Raw genomic sequence first — 18947 nt, 5'->3', positions numbered from 1 at the left:
CCAATACTTTGGCCACCCCATGCGAAGAGTTGACTCATTGGATGCTGGGAGGGATTGGGGGCAGGAGGAGAAGGGGACGACAGAGGATGAGATGGCTCGATGGCATCACCAACTCGATGGATGTGAGTCTGAGTGAACTCTGGGAGTTGGTGATGGACAGGGAGGCCTGGTGTGCTGCGATTCATGGGGTTGCAAAGAGTTGTACATGACTGAGCAACTGAACTGAACTGAATCCCATTCATGAGGGCTTCACCTGCATGACCTTTCATCTCCTAAAGGCTCCACTCCAAACACCATCACATTCGGGTAACCCATAACTTTTTTTGAGGGAGGATACAGTCTATTGCAAAGACTCAATCACAAGGCAAAAATGAAACAGTATTTTACTATAAACCATATTATGTTTATTTAGAAGCCAAAAACAATATGATGAAACATGAAAACACACACATATCAGAAAAGAGCTTGTTTTGTTAATCAGTCTGATCAGTTTTACACAATGAAATATTGTATATTTTTATATAAGAAATACAAAAGTTATAATATAAACTGTAGTATTAAAACATAAGAAACAATATTATTTTAAAGAAGGAAATTGTAAGAGACGTGTTACTACTGCAAAAATTTTTAATAGAAATTTTAAATGTCATGCTAAAACTAATTTTTTCCTAGTATTATGCATCAGGTCTTAGAATGTAGGAATGTAGCAAATAAAAATGAAATGCTTATGTGGTAAACTTTCTGAATACTATTGTCTCACTTGTTATATCAAATGTCATACATCATTACAAGAAATAATATATCTGTCTATCTAAGATGACAAATACCTTTCCAAATAAAATTATTATCTTAGAAAGCAGCAGATTTTACATTTTTTTTTTTAGAAAGCTAGCAGTAACATATAAAAGTGAACATTACAAGAAACTGGGTAAAACAACACATCATGAAAACATGAAAATAATTTAAAAATGAGGCACCTTTCTTTCACTTCAATACAAACTTCAATAGGAAATTCAATGGGCAAAGGCTTTCATCTCATACTTAAGCACACTCAGTCTTGCTTCTTTTAATAAGCAGCAGCAGGATACATTCCATTCTATATACTGGTTGTGTTGAAAGAACACAGTTCATGTCCAAATAGGAAACTAAAGTGCAGCAGAGGCAAGCTGATGTATCAGAGTGTGTTCACTAATACACTGTGCTTTTAGCAAATACAAACAAGTACAATTTTTACGTTTACTATGTTAGTCCAAATAACCTTTACTGATTAGCTATAGATCCCAGAGAAGTACCATGTTGGCTCTTTTATCACCTTCTTTTCCTAGATACAGACTTATCTATCATTTAAATTAAAAACAGCAAAGTAATATTACACAGTTTCTGCTTTTGCATTTTTTTGCATTTACAAAATGCTACACAGAATATCACATTTCAAAATTTGAAAGTGAAACTCCAACTTCTGCAGTTTGAACAGCCTGGTTTGAATCAGGGATCTTCTTTTAAGAGGAAAAAAAAAATCATCTCTTCTGGTTCATATCAAATGAGATACAAAGGTTTAACAGGCAGTCATAGAGATTTGACCAAACCTATTTTATATGTAAGGCATCTACAGCCAAGAGAGGTTAAATGTATCAAATGAAAGCTTCTCATAAGGGCACTGATGTCTCTAAATTGCTCAGAGATCCAGACTGGTCATGGCCCTGGTTACCTCTTTTCCTGATAGTCTGACCCTATCTTCATATGGAGACAGCTCCTGATTGTGCATGCTAGTAAATGAAGCATGGGAAATATAACCTTATGATATGAAAAACATGTTTTATTTTGTAATAAAATAAAAATTTCCATGGAAATTTTCATAAGTTTGCAAAACAAGTTTCTGATACATTTGCACAAGTAAATTTTCCTTGTGCAATAAAATATAATATTTCTATCTGCCTTCCCTTTCTGTTTTTAATAATGAAGTGTATCATTCTTTTCACCTAGAATCAAATTTGTCTTCAGCAACTGGACATGAAGGAGAGGAAAGGGTTAGAGATAGAGCCTACATGACTCTATCTCAACAAAGATTGCTCTTAAAAGACCATAATTTTACTATCAATTACTGTAAGAGCTTTGGGATTCATTTTCTCTTATCTCATGTTTAAAGTGTTTCCAAGTTCACCATATATATATATATATATATATATATATATTCAGTTGGTTAATAAGTCATAGTTTTTTCATGATAAACTCCCTATTTACCAAGTAGACACAGATACACAACTGATGTGTTCTTCCACTTACACTCTCAGCCTACCTGTCAATGCTAACATCCAACAACATTAATATGCAAAAGCAGATAAATATATTTGTGAATAGTTGAGGGTTGACTATGAGCCCAGGCAACTTTTCTAAATTTTTCTTTAATTAATCATCATTGCTGATGTGTAGTTCCATCAATGATGATGAATGTTTGAATGCTGTGGTGGAGAGCTTTCAAAATACATGAAGTCCTGAAATTAGAAAAATAATTATATGTATAATAAATATCAAATTAGATAGATAAATAATTATACAAATAAAACAGTACATAAGTAATTAAGTGCAATGCATAAAATGTCACTCTTTATAACTTAACAGGTAATTTTCTCATTTCAGGTAAGAATAAATCATGAAATCTTTAGTGAAATCTTCATGAAGAGAACCTAATAGGAAGAACAGCAATTGCAAATTTGAAACTGTCAGCAGTCAATAAACTTTCCACTTGGGGTACCAATTAACTAAATTTTCATTGTTGAAATGAGAAAAACTTGATAATCTATATTAAACATGTTTTAAAAAGGATTAAACAAGTTAAACATATAATTGCAATATGTTAAATAGATATTTTAAGGTAAATGCTACCAGTTTTATTTCTATGCTTTACTTAAGAATATTAGCCATTAATCAGAAATATAGCAAAGGAATTGTACCTAATAAATATAGGATGGTACAACACCAAGGAGTACATTGACAAAGAGGTAATAGGTGAAGAGAAAAAACATCAGCTTTAGACTTATTTTATTTCATTAAGAAATCAAAGGATAGGCATCTTTAAGTAGTGAGAATAATAAGTAACATGCAATGATGACAATTACATTGAGTGGATGCTTAGTATCTTTCAAGCATGGTCCTGGCTCCTTTACTAATATAATAGCTAGTATTTATAACCCTGGAATATATATATATATATTTATATATACATATTTCATTTCCATTTTACAAATGAGGAAACTGAGGCTTGCAATTGTTAAACACTTTGCAAGACATATAACTCACAAAGAGTCGGACACAACTTAGGGACTGAATAACAAGACATAATCAGTAAGTGGCAGAGTCAGTTTCAAACCTTATTGCCTTTCTACTACATATGCTACTTCTCATCAGAAAGAATAATTCTCTCAGAATAGCTCAACAGCAAAAGGCTTACAATGAGGAAGCAAGCTCCAAAAATCATGGCTTTCATGGTCACATCCAGGTCTAATGGGAAGTGAATTTCAAAGTGGTCAGCATCGCTCATTGCTGATAACACACCATTCCACTTCCGAGTGATACTGCCAATAATGGAAACACCATCCAGGGACAGGATCTAGAAAGATAAGAATATGACTTTAGGATGATTAAAAGGTGTTAAAACACATGCTTTATTCTCCTGTTTATAAGCAGTTCACCCTGAGGTCACTTTCACTACTTTTCAGTACAAACATAGGGCAGGAAATGAATATAGTAATAATAAAATTTCAAATAGGGAATTATGGCCAGGAAGAGTTAAGTGCCCTGCAACTGGTTAATGACCGAGCCGGGGAATATCTTACAATTCTCAAGCCCCATGTTCTTTCTTCATCCTCCACTGAGTTATTAGGAAAGCCTTTCAGTGGAGGTATGATTTAAACTGATTTTGAAATTCTTTCCCTAAAGTAAAGGGTGGGAATTATGGATTGGGAGGGAGTCTCTCCACTGGAGGGAAAGATGGTCTGCTTTACTGTACTTCACAAAATCCATGCAATCACTCAGGCTTCTATGGGTCCTGTGCTTTTCTTCTTCTTTTTCTTTTTTCTAGTATTTATTCATTTATTTGGGGCTTTCCTGGTGGCTCAGATGGTAAAGAATCTTCCCACCTTGCAGGAGACCCGGGTTTGATCCCTGGGTCAGAAAGAGCCTCTGGAGGAGGGAATGGAAATCCACTCCAGCACTGCCTACAGAATTCCTTGAACAGAAGAGCTTGGTGGGCTACAGTCCAAGGTGGTCTACTTCATTGCACTTCATAGAATCCATGTAATCACTCAGGCTTCTGTGGGTGCTGTGTTCTTCTTTAAAATATTTATTTACTTATTTAGCTGCATTGGGTCTTAGTTGTGGCACATGGGATCTTTGGTTGTGGTGCACAGACTCTAGCTGTAGCCCATGGGCTCAGCAGTTGTGGTGCAAGGGCTTAGTTGCTCTGTAGTATGCGGGATCTTAGTTTCCTGACCAGGGATCAAACTCTAATCCCCTGCATTGCAAGGCAGATTCTTAACCACTGGACCAGCAGCAAAGTCCCAGTCCTGTCTTCTTAAACAGTCTCAGAATCTCAAAGGGCTTCAGCTTCTAAAAGGGAGATTCTGGTACTTGCCACAAGGAAAACACACAAATACCACTTTTTGGTGATTAGAATGATCCAAACACCCTGCCCTCAAAATCTGGCTTAACTTAATTTTCTACCTATCTACAATGGTCTTTTTATAAATAAGTAATGGTTGACAATACGGTTATGTAAAACAAGAACTAAGGGAAGTTTACTGGGTGTCATAAAAAATATTTGAATGAGCAATTTTAGATTATAAGTCTTGTTGAATTCCAAAGCATTAGGAAGAACGCTTTAAGGAGCCCAGGAATCTCCTTTGTCAAAACTGTAGGGTAGTAAGATATCATTCAACTCCCTTAGGGCTCAGCTGATAAAGAATCCACCTGCAATGCTGAAGACTTGGGTTCAATTCCTGGCTTGGGAAGATCCCCTGGAGAAGGGAAAGGCTACCCACTTCAGAATTCTGGCCTGGAGAATTCCATGGACTGTACAGTCCATGGGGTCAGTACAGTCCATGGGGTCATAAAGAGTCAGACATGACTGAGTGACTTTCACCTTAGAGATACCATTCTGCAGCCACTGAGATAAAGCCAAAACAGAAGGATTTTTCTTTTTCCAGAAAATTTTATAATCTACTGTAAGTTTTATGCATGTTATGAGCATTGTATTGTGTTTTGAGGATGCAGCAGGCTTCTATCTTGCACAACTTCAGGGATGTTCTATTTGTTCTGTGGTATGTGGGGCCTCTTCATTACTCAGGACCTATATTCTGATTGGAAATCCTTGGTAAAATCGTTAGTGAAAAATAGCCAAGAATAAAATGAATGCATTAGGTCAGGCTATTTAGTCTCAAGTTTAATATTTTAAATGGTTTCTTATTTTCATCCAACACAGAAATCATACAAAATATTTGTGGAAAGCATTAAGCAATCCCTTAAAAATAATCTGAAAACTTCTTGATGTCAACCTGTTAGTTAACTCTTTCCTCACACTATTCATTTATACACACACAAAAAATCATCTAAAGCCAGATCATTCTGGGGCCTGTTAGTACATGTAGAAAAAAATTGTAGAAACATGTTTAGATTTGTTTACCTCAAAAACAGAATCTGAACCACAGCCATAGGTGGAACATGGCCCGAGTACTCCCATCATATCTTCTTTCTTCTCATTTTGGAGGCTGTACACTGCCCTGCACAGGTTCCAGTGTTCAGCTACAAAGCCAATGGTGACGCCAGGAGGACACTGCACCTCCAGCTGCCAAATGAAGCAGGGACAGAGGTGGGTGAATATGCCCTATTAACACACACACACACACACACACACTAGATGTGTTCTTGATTCTTTCCAGAACTAGGGAAACTGTCATTGGTATAGAGTCTTCCATTTTCCCTGGGCTATTTCTTAGGATAGTATGTCAGAGAACAGCCTTGAGAGATGAGGCCATGTTCCCTTCAGGACAAAATTACTGCTGGTTATAAAATGGTCAGTTCTCTAGGCTCTGTGTTCCTCAGCTGTATATGGAGCATCTACTTGGGATCCTCTGAGTCATCTCTGTAGAATATGGGGAGGAGGGAACCGATGCACATGTGCTGGAGCTCATGCTGCTTGGTGATGGTGGTTTGGTTGCTAAGTCCTATACGACTCTTTGCAACCCTATGCACTGTAGCCTGCCAGACTCCTCTGTCCGTGGGATTTTCCAGACAAAAATACTGGATTTGGTTGCTGTTTCCTTCTCCTGGGGATCTTCCCAACCCAGGGATCAAACACGCATTTCCTGCATCCGCAGGTGGATTCTTTACCATCTGAAGCACTAGAGAAGCCCCTCATGCTGCTTACTGGGCTGTAAAAAAGTTCTTTGTCCCTGACCTAGGGGTCTCATGTCTTGTGGCACAATCCACAAAAAAGTAACATGCTAGCTTCTTAGATTGACATCTCAGACATGACAATTATAATAGAAAAGGGAATGAGCCATTCTGAAAATTAAATGCTGTGAAGACAACAGAATGTGCATACAAGTATGGGATGAGGTGGAGATTCATCTCAAATATGACAGTTGTTACAAAGACAATAGTGACAAAGGAGTAAGCTATCTGACAACTGCTAATATTCACCGAGCGCTACACTATTTGCCAGGCACTGTGCTAACACAGGACTTCCCCATGGCTCAGCAGTAAAGACTCCACCTGCAATGCATGAGCTTCAGAAGACACAGGTTCAATCCCTGGGTCAAGAATATCCCCTGGAGGAGAGCATGGTAACCCACTCCAGTATTCTTGCTTGGAGAATCCCATGGACAGAGGAGCCTGGCAGGCTACAGTCCATGGGGTTGCAAAGAGTCAGACACAACTGAAGTGACTAAGCCCACACATTCATGGTAACACAGGTGACATTTATTTACTACATGATCCTCAAAATAATCATCCTATGAGATAGTAATATTAATATATCCATTTTACAGGTGAATAAATCAAGGCACAGAAAGGGCTATAAGTTAATTCTATTGCAAAGGCTGATACTTAACATAAAATTAAAATCTCAATAAATCTAAGGGATATTGTTCCATCCAGTTCATGTATTAAGAACACTGAGGCTCAAACAGGCTAAATCAGGGGTCCCCAGTCCCCAGGCCATGGACCAGTACCTGTCTGTTGCCTGTTAGGAACCAGGCCACGTGGCAGGAAGTGAGTGGCAGGCGTATCTGTATTTACGGCTGCTCGCTCCCATCACTTGCATTACTGCCTGAGCTCCACCTCCTGTCAGATCAGTGGTGGCCTCAGATTCTCACAGAAGCGTGAACCCTACTGTGAACTGCACATGCTAGGGATCTAAGGTTGTGAACTCCTTATGAAAATTATCTCCAAACCACACCCCTGCCCCAGGCCATGGAAAAACTCTCTTCCATGAAACTGGTCCCTTTAAGTCAGTGGCATATTTGAAATTCAAATTCTTCTGGATCACTCTCAAAACTGCTTTGCTTTTCTTTGTAGTAAACAATTTTCCTAGGGTAGCGTGGATTATTGAAGAACAACCAAAGTGTAACTTGACACATTTGCTTTCTAGTTCCACCATCTACCAAATGTAACACGATCCTCCAAAAAAATTTTTTTTTGTAACACCACCAAAACAATTATTCTTTTTCTGAGTCACCCTTTCTTTATCTGTAACAAGGTGTAGATATAATGGGTAGAGTAAAAGTGTCTGAAGTGCCTTCCAATTCTAAATGTGTGTCTATATTTAGCGTGACCTTATTTGGGGATATATAGGAACATTTAGATAAATGTGTTGTAGGTAATGGCCTTTCTGCCTGCCAATGCAGGAAGGAGATGTTAAGAGAGGAGGGTTTGAGCCCTGGGTTAAGAAGTTCCCCAGGAGGAGGGCATGGCAACCCGCTCCAGTATTATAGCCTGGAGAATCCCATGGATAGAAGAGCCTGCCAGGCTATAGTCTGTGGAATTGCTAATTTCTAATTCAATAGATAACAATTGACTGCATGTGTGCTAAGTCGCTTCAGTCATAAATAACCTTAATTTGTGCTTGATCCCCCTGATTAGCACCCAAAGACATGAACCCACTAGAAACTGCCTTGGTGATTCTCCATAGGTTAGGATTATTTGGCATTTGGCTTCCTTCCTCCCCACTGGCTTCCATTCTGACTGTGCCATGAAAGTCCCCTCCTTTGTGGCTTTGGAAGGAGCACAACTGTGCAGTGAAGAATTGGATCAGGAAAAAACAATGGATGAGACCTCTGTCTCGTCTGTCCTCTTACCTCTTGCCTGGCAGAGGGGCAACAGAAGCAGCAGCAGGTGCATCTGAAAGGTCTTTGCATTGTCATGACTTCTCGGCCCATACAGTCAGTGACCCGGAGCACGAAGGGCCTCAATGTCCGGTAAGCATTCCTGGTGTAGTCATCTGTGTCTTCAGTCACAAAGTAAACCATCTGGCCCGTGTTGTTTTTAATATCGTATCTATTATTAGTTTCAAAACCTGTTATCACTAAAAATAAAATGAGAGAGATTTCTTATTTTAGAAGCAGTTAAAATGGGCCTTATGAAGTCCTTCTGTAGTATTTGACAGGGGCCTAAAACAAAACAGCTTTTTAAAAAATTTCTAATGAAAAATATGCAATGATTGCTGCTGCTGCTGCTAAGTCGCTTCAGTCGTGTCCGACTCTGTGCGACCCCATAGACAGCAGCCCACCACGCTCCCCCGTCCCTGGGATTCTCCAGGCAAGAATACTGGAGTGGGTTGCCATTTCCTTCTCCAATGCATGAAGGTGAAAAGTGAAAGTGAAGTCGCTCAGTCCTGTCTGACTCTGAGCGACCCCATGGACTGCAGCCCACCGGGCTCCTCCGTCCATGGGATTTTCCAGGCAAGAGTACTGGAGTCGGGTGCCATCACCTTCTCCGATGCAATGATTAGAATCCCAATAATATTCATCTGTCCTAAAAGTATATAAGTTATTTTGAAAATTTGAAACATTTCTTTTAAGAAGTTCAGTGTAAACTTTTCCACATAGAAGCAAACACTGGAAATGATATTCCCTGGAGTATTTGAATTCAGAAAACTTTAATTATAAAACCATTTAAATGAAATTATCCACTAGACCATAAATGAATGAATCAGCTCATGAAATATGCTGAGATGATTAGGGTCATCACTAGTTGTAAATAAGAAAACCAACCAAGAAAAGTTAAAGGCTCCATGTAGTGGTCAAGTGAATGAAATGAATGTGTATATCTTGTTCAGTGAGGGTCAGGAAATTTGGGAGAATAGGCATTGTGTTTACCTTGATTTCGTCTTACTTCCATAGCATGGACTTAGAACTCAGAAGACTGAGACTAATTCCAGCTCCTCCACTGATTAGCTGACTAAGGTGCCCTTGGCTAACTCAATTAATCTCTTGGCTTCTTCTTTCCTTGTCCATGAAAAGTGAATATAGAGGAGTTAAGATGGATAAAGGATAGGAGGTTTGACCAAATCTAAGTCCTTTTGAAGTGTTAGGTATGATGTGTAAATAAACAAAATTACACAAGTCCCTTTGTTACTTTCTTGAAGATAGGGCAATAGAAAATAGTCTTTTCTCTTTGAAACACTAAAAATGATCAATATAAATAAGGAACTAGATGTTGGATAATAAAAATTTCCACCTGATTCAAATATTACTGGACACTACAAAATTATACATACTTTCCAGGGGTTCAAAATGCTGAAGAACGTGTATGTTGTCCAACTGTTGGGATAGAACAAAGCAATTAATTAGGAGAGAGAGAAATAACAGAAATAAATTAAACCAGTATTAGAAAAAAATGAATGAGACAGAGGCTAAAACATATCAATGGATGCAAAAACATCTTTTTGAAACTGAATGGAATCAAAAACATATGAAGTGAAATTAGCCTAACAGCACCTGATCAGGTGGTTATTAACAGAGCTATCCAAAAAGAACACTCTCCTTCAGTTCCACCAAAAAATATTGAAACATTTGTTTAAAATATTATAAAATCATTTTCCTGTTTCAGTAACAGCATCTAGAATAAGCTGTGTTGACATCAATTGCTCCTAGCATCCATCATATCACCTATAGACTGGAGGTGTCAGAAAGTTCAGGACAGTTTAACACAGACCAGCCATAGGGAAGCCAGTTTTCTCACTGACTTAGAGAGTGTGAAGTAGGCAGGGTGGATCTTCCACAGGATTGTCCAGTCTTCACAGGTACCTCTGAAAGAGGTTAATACACCAATTTCCATTCACTTGAGCTGCTGCTTCCCTAGTGAAGCTTTAACAGGGGAGGACCTAAAGAGCTGGAAGTATGTGATCAGGAATAGGGCAAAGGAGAGGAAACATTTAGGGATTCGATCCCTTGAAAATGGAGGTTGGGCATACCGTTACATCAACTTCTTCCTTAACTTAGGGGTCACTATAAAGATAAACAGTTTGACTGGCCCATCATCTATATACTCGAGAACATTCTAGCAGAAAAGAAACCTCCTTAAAGACAGACTAATCATATCGCTGTAATTTTAGATAACTTAGATAATTCCTGTTGCTGTTCAGTCGCTAAGTTGTGTTCGACTCTGCGACCCAATGGACTGAAGCATGCTAGGCTTCCCTGTCCTTCCTATCTCCCAGAGTTTGCTCAAACGCATGTCCATTGAATCAGTGATGCCATCCAACCATCTCCTCCTCTGTCGCCCCCACTTAGATTATCAGATCACTCCTAATCCGTGAGTCCAGAAAATTGCCTGAAATGCCATATTTCACCAACTACTTGTTGAATACTCTAATTAATGAACACCACATTAATGTGGTAATAAGCAAAATTTAAAATGATGTAAACGGACACAAAAGTCTTGTGGCATGATCAACTACAGGAGGGTATAGAGAGGATATGATCTTTATTTGACTAAAAAAAATTTCTTTATAAAAACTCAATCAGGTTAGAATCTAAACATGTCTTATAAAATTATCAAAGGTGGCCACTCAGGGTTGCTTTACAATCCCTTTGAAAAACTCTAGGGGCTTTCTAATATCTATAACTAAAAAGTTAAAGTATTCACTGCTTGGTAAGAGCTTCCACTGCTGAGCAAAATATGCTAAAGAAATGATGCCTGTTGATGTGAATGGAGTTTATCAAATAAGATGCTATAGTTTTAAGAAGCAGTACTAACCAAGTGTGGAGTCACTCGCCAATCCAGTGTCTAGAAATAATGTAAACCCTGGATGTTAAAGTGTCAGGATAGTCCTGATAATCATTCATGTAATTAGCACATGAGATAGCAAAAAACTAGGATAGGGACTTCCCTGGAGGTCCAGTGGTTAAGGCTCCAAGCTTCCACTAGAGAGGGCAAAGGTTCAGTCCCTAGTCAGGAAACTAAGATCCCACATGCCTTCAAGTGGTGCAAAAAAAATAAGAGAGAGAGAGAGAGAAAGAAAACTAGATAAAAGAAAATGTCTGGATGCTTGGCTCTGTCTTCCATGCATATACATAAGGTGTTTCAAGTATTAACATCTGCACAGGTTATCATCCACTGGGTGGGTCTTTGTGCCAGAAATATCAGGCATATTATAAACTTTATCCCGTTAAAAATTCTCCTAACAACCCAGTTGGGTAGGTATCGTTAGTACTATTTTATAGATGATGAAATTCAAGCACCAAGAGGTTAGAAAAGTTACTCAAGGTAGAATGAGGAGGGCGCAGAGCTAGAATAAAAAGCCAGGTTGTCTGGCTGTAAACCTGTTTGTTTCTTTTACATTTTTTTAAACTAAAAACACTCCTAAAAGGGAAAACGGTATTCATAAAATATGTTCATTTAACTTCATTCACAGTAATAGAAGAAATTAAGAAAAATTTTTAATATTTGAATGAACAATATTAAAGCTATACATTTTAAAAAAGAAATGACATCAGATATTAGATTTCTAAGGAAATTTTCTGCTTTTAGAAAATATTAAAGTTTATGAAGAAATAAACTTTTTAAACCTGATTAACTTGTAAGCATTTTATAAGCTTCCAAAATAATATAGCAGTTATTCTAGCACTTTACTTGAAGGCTTTGTATTTCGTCAATATTTTGTCAAACAATAATTTAATAAAGTTTTGGTTTATGTAAAATCCAAATTTTCCTGATCTAACGGTTTTACTTTGAAGATCAACACTATAACTTTGCAACAATGGTTTCCAATGCACAGGTTTAACAGTCAGTATATAAAGTCAAAAAGAGAAACATGTCAATGTCAATGAACATTTGGTTGACTATGTGAGGAGACATGTACTGAATGGGCAAGTCCCTTGCTTTTAAGGTATTTAAACACTTGCTTTTTCTAAAGGTGAACATAATTTAGTAGTTTCTAGGTTTATCTTCTTTTCTTTAAGCAACGTTTTTGTTTCTGACATGGGTTTTTAAACACCACCATCCAGTACACAACATGTTGGCATATTGTTCCAGCTTCTGAAATAGTTGTCCTGATCCTAAAATGTCCATATAAATGAAAATTAGGGAGTCTCTATGTTGTGAAAAAGGGTTCTCTGGAACTTGGCCTGAAACAATATCCTTGTTGTTGTTGTTTAGTTGCTAAGTTGTGTCTGACTCCTTGAGACTCCATGGACTGCAGTATGCCAAGCTCCCCTGTCCTCCATTGTCTCCCAGAGTTTGCTCAAATTCATATCCATTGAGTTGATGATGCTATATAACCATCTCATCCTCTGCCATCCCCTTCTCCTTTTGCCTTCAGCTTTCCCAGCATATGGACAATATTCTTGGCTGGCTTTTATTTTTATTTACATTGTATGTTTTGGGAGGTGACAGGACTGGCTGATGAAAACTATGGGTAGTGAGAAAAAGCAAAGGTCTAAGGCACTGAGTGATTCACTCACTGTCCTCTGTTCTTCGTAACACTGCTTTTCTTGTTGTTCACCCTTTACTTCTAAACAAATGGCAACCAAATTAATATCTTAATAGACTTTCTGCTATCCCTATTCCTATTTTTTAAACTGTGTTCAACAGGACATCGCGAATGTCTTAAAATTCAGCATAGACCCTTCAGGAAAGTCATATTCGTACCACCAAAAAAAATCCATATCTTCTTTTTTCCCCATTCCCATTCCTGAAATTGTCATCATCATTCTTATAGTCACACAAATTAAACATCTGTCATCTCTGACCCATCACCTTTATGTACTCTATCTAGTCTCTTCTTCTTGGATCCCTAGTCATACTTTGTAAGAAAACAATTTGGATTTGTGTGGAGTACCTGGGCTAGGCATTCCAGACCCGGAGGGCAGTGTGGTATGGGAGTTGGCATTGGCATCCATACTACTGGAGCAGAAGATTGTGGTGCAGGATATTTTCCAGGCTGGTACTGGATGGGGCGGATACTTCCAGTCTGCATGTACAGGGGGAAGGTACTGGGATGATGTGGACCATAGTATCCCATAGGCAAGCCTCCTGGGTAGCCTGCAGGTGGAGGGATAGCCAGTCCAGGGGGCCCTGAATTCAAAAACAAATGGAAGAATTATACATTATGAATGCTACAATATATGGTGTTTACATGGAAATGATATGGATCACACAACCTCCACTTAAAAATAACAACATGTTCCATTTTATGAGTATACAGAATGTACCAAAATGCACTAAGGGGATTTATACCTTAACTCATTTAATCCTCTTAAATCTTATGAAGTAATTATTCCCATTTCAGAGGCACAGAAGTAAGGTTGAAATATCAAGTTAACATGCTAGCCTTTATGCATAGTTTCCTTCTTTGGAGATGATAATATTTCTACTTCACTGGGTTGTAGGAAGATTAATGCCAGGCCTAGCATATAATTAGAATGGTAAATTTTTTCCTATTATGTTTATTGCTACTATTGTTTAAGGTCTTCTCTGGTGGCTCAGATGGTAAAGAATATGTCTGCAATGGGGGAGACCTGGGATTGATCCCTGGGTTGGGAAGATCCCTTGGAGGAGGGCATGGCAATCCACTACAGTATTCTTGCCTGGAGAAGCCCCATGGACAGAGGAGCCTGGCGGGTTGCAGTCCATGGGGTTGCAAAGAGTCACACAACTGAGCAACTAAGCACATACACACATTGTTTAAGGTCAGAAAGACAGTAAGGTCTACTTAACGTCAAAGGGGTTCTTTTAAAGACTACTATCTAACTCCAGAATAGTTTCATCACCCCCTAAAAAATCCTTTATCAATTTCCATTCATTCCCCACCTTTCTCCCAGGCCCTGGAAACTCCTACCTCCACAAATTTGCCTAATCTGGACATTTCATATAAATAAAATCATGTAACACATAGCCTTCGTACCTGGTTGCTCTTTGTGGCATATTTTTAAGGTTCATCAATGTTGTAGCATGTATTAGTACTTCATTAATAAAAATTAGTGAAATAATCATACTCATGTCAGATAAAATTTCTTTTAAGATGAAAACTATTGCTGCTGCTGCTGCTGCTGCCGCTGCTAAGTCGCTTCAGTCGTGTCCGACTCTGTGTGATCCCATAGATGGAAGCCAACCAGGCTCCCCTGTCCCTGGGATTCTCCAGGCAAGAGTACTGGAGTGGGCTGCCATTTCCTTCTCCAATGCATGAAAGTGACAAGTGAAAGTGAAGTCGCTCAGCCATGTCTGACTCTTAGTGACCCCATGGACTACAGCCTACCAGGCTCCGCTACCCATGGGATTTTCCAGGCAAGAGTGCAATATTTTATAATAACAGAAGTGGCACTCTGTCAAGAAGACGTAACAATTATATATACCTAAACACAGAATTTCAAAATATATCAAGCAAAAACTGACAAATATAAAGTGAAATAGGCAATTCAACAAACAATAGTTAGAGATTGCAATACCCCATTCACAATAATGGGTAGAATACATGAGCAGGAGATCAAAAAGGAAACAGAAGTGTGAAACACTACAAATGAAACTAGACATAACAGAATGTATAGAACACTTGACCCAACAATAAACTTTAAAACATTCTTCTCAAATGCACACAGAACCTTCTCAAAGACAGACCTATTGGCTGGGCCATAAGACAAGTCTCAATAAATTTAAGACATCTGAAATCCAAACAAAATGTATTCTATTACAATGGAGTAAAACCAGATATCAATAATAACAGAAGGAAATTTGGGAAATCACAAATATGAGGAAATAAAATAATCTACTTCTAAATTATCAAAGGGATAAAAAAAAATCATGAGGGAAATTAGAAAATAATTTGAGATGAATAAAACAAAAACATAATATACCAAAGCTTATGGGATGTAGCTGAAACAGTGCCTAGAGGGCAATTTATAGCTGTAAACACCGACATTAAAAAAGAAATATCTTAGACTTCCCTGGTGGTCCAGTGATTAAGAACAATGCAGGAGAAATGGGTTTGTTTTCTGCTCTAGGAAGATTCCACACACCCTGGAGCGACTAAGCTTATGGGTCACAATTATTGAAAGCCTGCGTGCCCTAAAGCCTGTGCTCTGCGTTGAAAGAAGCCACCACAATGAGATGCCCACACACCACAAAAAATAGCCCCTGCTTGCTGCAACTAGAGAAAGCCCAAGGGGAGCAATAAAGACCCTTGCAGACAAAGAGAAAGAAAGAAAGAAATATCTCAAACCAGTAACCTAACTTTCCACCTTAGAAATAAACCAAACTCAAAGCCATCAGGAGGAAATGATAAAGATTGAAATAGAAGAGAGTGAAATGAAAAAATAAAAATAGACAAAATCAACAAAACCAAAAGTAGGTTCTTTTAAAAGATCAGCAAATTGAGAAACCTTAAGCCACACTAACCAAGGGAAAAAACAGACTTCAATTATTAAAATCAGGAATGAAAATGGGGCTATTACTAAAATCTTACAGAAACTAAAATATATCATAAGAAAATATGACCTTATGTATGCAAAAGCAGAATACTGCCCATGATTTCTGCACACAGCACAGCCAAGGGGGTGGGCTAACCTAAGCTATGCTTCCTGTCCAACCCACAGATTCACCCCTTCCCTCACTCCATTTAAGGAACCAGCTTACCTACTTGGTTCTCACACCTGTTACTTGTTCTCACTCCCTCCTGCTGTAGCATGAGCCTCAGCAAGCCCTGTTTGAACTTCTCATCTGGCGTCTTATCAATTTCTATTTATTAAATAGTCCGAGGACCTAGGTCTATAACACTCACATAGGTAGACGCATAGTAGATGAAGGGATTAAAGAGGAGGGGCAAGGAACTGAGGCAGAGGAGATACCCTATGATGTAAGTGCTGACACATGAGACCCAGTTAGCATCTTCATGAGTGGGAAAGGTTTTAGACAGAACAGGCATAAAATGAGCAGCTGCACAGGGAAAGCTCAGTACCACATGGGTAAAGGCCATGTGTGAAGATTTAGCAAACAAAGCAGAAAGGAAGGTGGGGAGGAAGGGATGATGATGAAAGACCTCTACTCTGTGCAAAGGACTTTATGCTGATAACATGCAAACTGGAGTGACCAGTTTCACATTTAGAGCCTTTATGAATAGGAAGGCTGGATGACACAGGAGGTGCCTGAAGGAGTCTAGATGGGAGGTAAGGAACTTTAATTATGATGAAAGGAGTAGAAAGTGGAAAAACAATGATCGACATTAAAGAGACATATTGTCTTGGTAACAGATGATATGAGGAAAGGGTCTCACGTTTCTGACTACAGGAGTCCAGTGTAGAGAAAGAACAGAGGGTATAATAACAAGATGCCAAAGATGTATTGAGGATCACTGAGTTTGAGATCCCAGGTCACTAAGGGCCAAGTGGTCTACAGGCGGGTGGAAATGTAAGTTTAGAGCAGGGGAGACTGATTTGGGTGCGAGCTGAAGGATTCCTAAGGCTTCCTGTTGGCTCAGTGGTAAAGAATCCGCCAGCAATGCAGGAGACAAGGGTTCAATCCCTGGGCTGGGAAGATTTCCTGAAAAAGGATATGGCAACTCACTCCAGTATTCTTGGATAGGAAAATCCATAGACAGAGGAGCCTGGTGGGCTACAGAGTCACAAGAGTCAGACACAACTTAGTAACTAAACAACAACAAAGAGATTCATAAGTGGTTAAAAGCAAATGAAACCATGGGATATTCCCAAGATTACTAAAGAGAGTGTAAAAAGACAGATAAATGGATGAGATGAGAGGGTACAGGCTGGTGCAGCCGGGGGCTGGACAGGGAATCAGACCAAGGATCTCTGGGAATACCAGTTTCTAAGTGTGGTTTACACAGAGCTCTTGAGAGAGAGAGACTCAGGAGAGACCAAAGGAAAATAATGGCAACTAGAAACAATGTCAAATTAGAGCTAAGTGAGAAAAAACAGCTAATGTCTTTAGAATAAATGGAGAAAATTCAGTTTGTTGTAAAGAACATATTGGGTTGGCCAAAAAGTTCATTTAGTTTGGGAACATATTATTCAATAAAATTCTTGGTGAAAATGAAACATATGCTTTTTATTTGTACTTAAAACTGAACACAGTTTTTGGCCAACGAAACACTTTCAATTTCTTTAAGAATTGTATTCATGAGTACCCAAACTGAACTAGATATTGGGTATCTCTCTCCTCTTTAGAACTATTATTAAAAAACAACAATGTCATATAAACTATCTCAAAAATACTAATTGTTGTATCATTTTAATGAGTTGATTAATTAGTGTGGTATTAACCATGTAATCTTAGGATAAAAATACCTCATGGAACAAAATTTGAAGATCAATAAATTAGCAAGAAAATTACAATTTAGATTATGGTGCTATTCAGTATAGAGACTATATTTCTAAAAAATTATATAAAAATGTATATAATCAAATGATTTGTAAGAATGCATTATTCTGAGATGTTAGGACAAGAACATAATATGTGTGGGAAATGGTAGGTGTTTTATACTCCCTTTTAAGATTTAAAACTGCTTTTAAAAGTTCTGATTGTTCTGCAAGAAAACACAACACAATAAAACATGTTTAACTTTGTATAACTTTGCTATGGAGCACTGTCCTACCATTATTAGTGTGAGAAATACTGCTTTATGGAATTTGTATTTTCTTAGTCATTTTGACTATTATCCTTTTTTACTTTAAAAATATATGTCATTTTCTCTTTCAATAGACTATACATAACAAAGGTTTCTTTATTAACTATTCTTTTAAATATGTTTGGGTCAAAATTATTTTCCGTGGGAATAAATATCCAGTAATATAATGCAAATGGAATATATAATTGAACCTTAGGAAATTCATTAAAGCTAAGTATTTCAAATATAGTATTTCCAGTTCCTTAATGCAAATTAGGGCTTCCCCAGTGGCTCAGAGGCTAAAGCGTATTAAGGGGACAAAATTTGCATCAGTATAAGAAAGTATATTGTTCAGCCACTAGATGGTGATCACAGTAAATTTTTGTTGCCGATTCTCATAACTGAAAATTCATTAGTCGTATGCTCTTCATCATATTTTTCAACTTACCTACTCGTTTAACTTGAAGGCTCTATCCTGCTTTCTTGCTAATTTTTTGATACAGAAGGGAACAGACAGACACTTTCCCAGATGAACAGAACATGATTTATAGCCAACACTTACTTCTTAGAAATGGTAGTTTCTGTTCTAGTATAACCTAGGTACTTGGATATAGAGCGACTGGTGAATATAAGATAGATTATGTAGATAATTTGATAGTCACTGAAGTAAAATGTAGAGTAATGGTCAGATACAGTGAAATTATGACCCAGGGTTGTCAAAAATTTGGATTTAGCAGGCATTAAGTAGTAATGAGGGGTTATACAGGGGCTGTATGCTCAGATTCACATAACACACATACACATGAGGGAAAGAGGAAAAGGAAGCCAAACTGCA

General features: G+C 38.0%; 1 protein-coding gene across 3 annotated transcripts in view; it reads right to left on the bottom strand.

Moving 5' to 3' along the window:
• Window positions 1-381: 381 nt before the first annotated feature.
• Window positions 382-18947, bottom strand: part of PLSCR4 (phospholipid scramblase 4) — a 42684-nt gene continuing 24118 nt past the window's right edge. For 2 of the 3 annotated variants that reach the window (XM_027544045.1, XM_027544055.1), the window contains exons 4-9: window positions 13337-13572; window positions 9773-9815; window positions 8352-8578; window positions 5678-5839; window positions 3449-3607; window positions 2222-2492 (exon numbers count right to left, since the gene is read on the bottom strand). In XM_027544045.1, coding sequence (XP_027399846.1) covers window positions 2436-2492; window positions 3449-3607; window positions 5678-5839; window positions 8352-8578; window positions 9773-9815; window positions 13337-13572 — 884 coding nt within the window. In that variant the 3' untranslated portion in view covers window positions 2222-2435. Of the gene's footprint in view, window positions 2493-3448; window positions 3608-5677; window positions 5840-8351; window positions 8579-9772; window positions 9816-13336; window positions 13573-18947 lie in introns of all 3 variants that reach the window. The other variant, XM_027544035.1, reaches the window with a different exon arrangement.

Source organism: Bos indicus x Bos taurus, chromosome 1, assembly GCF_003369695.1.
Source record: "Bos indicus x Bos taurus breed Angus x Brahman F1 hybrid chromosome 1, Bos_hybrid_MaternalHap_v2.0, whole genome shotgun sequence".
In the NCBI taxonomy this organism is placed as follows: domain Eukaryota; kingdom Metazoa; phylum Chordata; class Mammalia; order Artiodactyla; family Bovidae; genus Bos; species Bos indicus x Bos taurus.
This window is presented reverse-complemented; position numbering and strand designations above follow the sequence as displayed.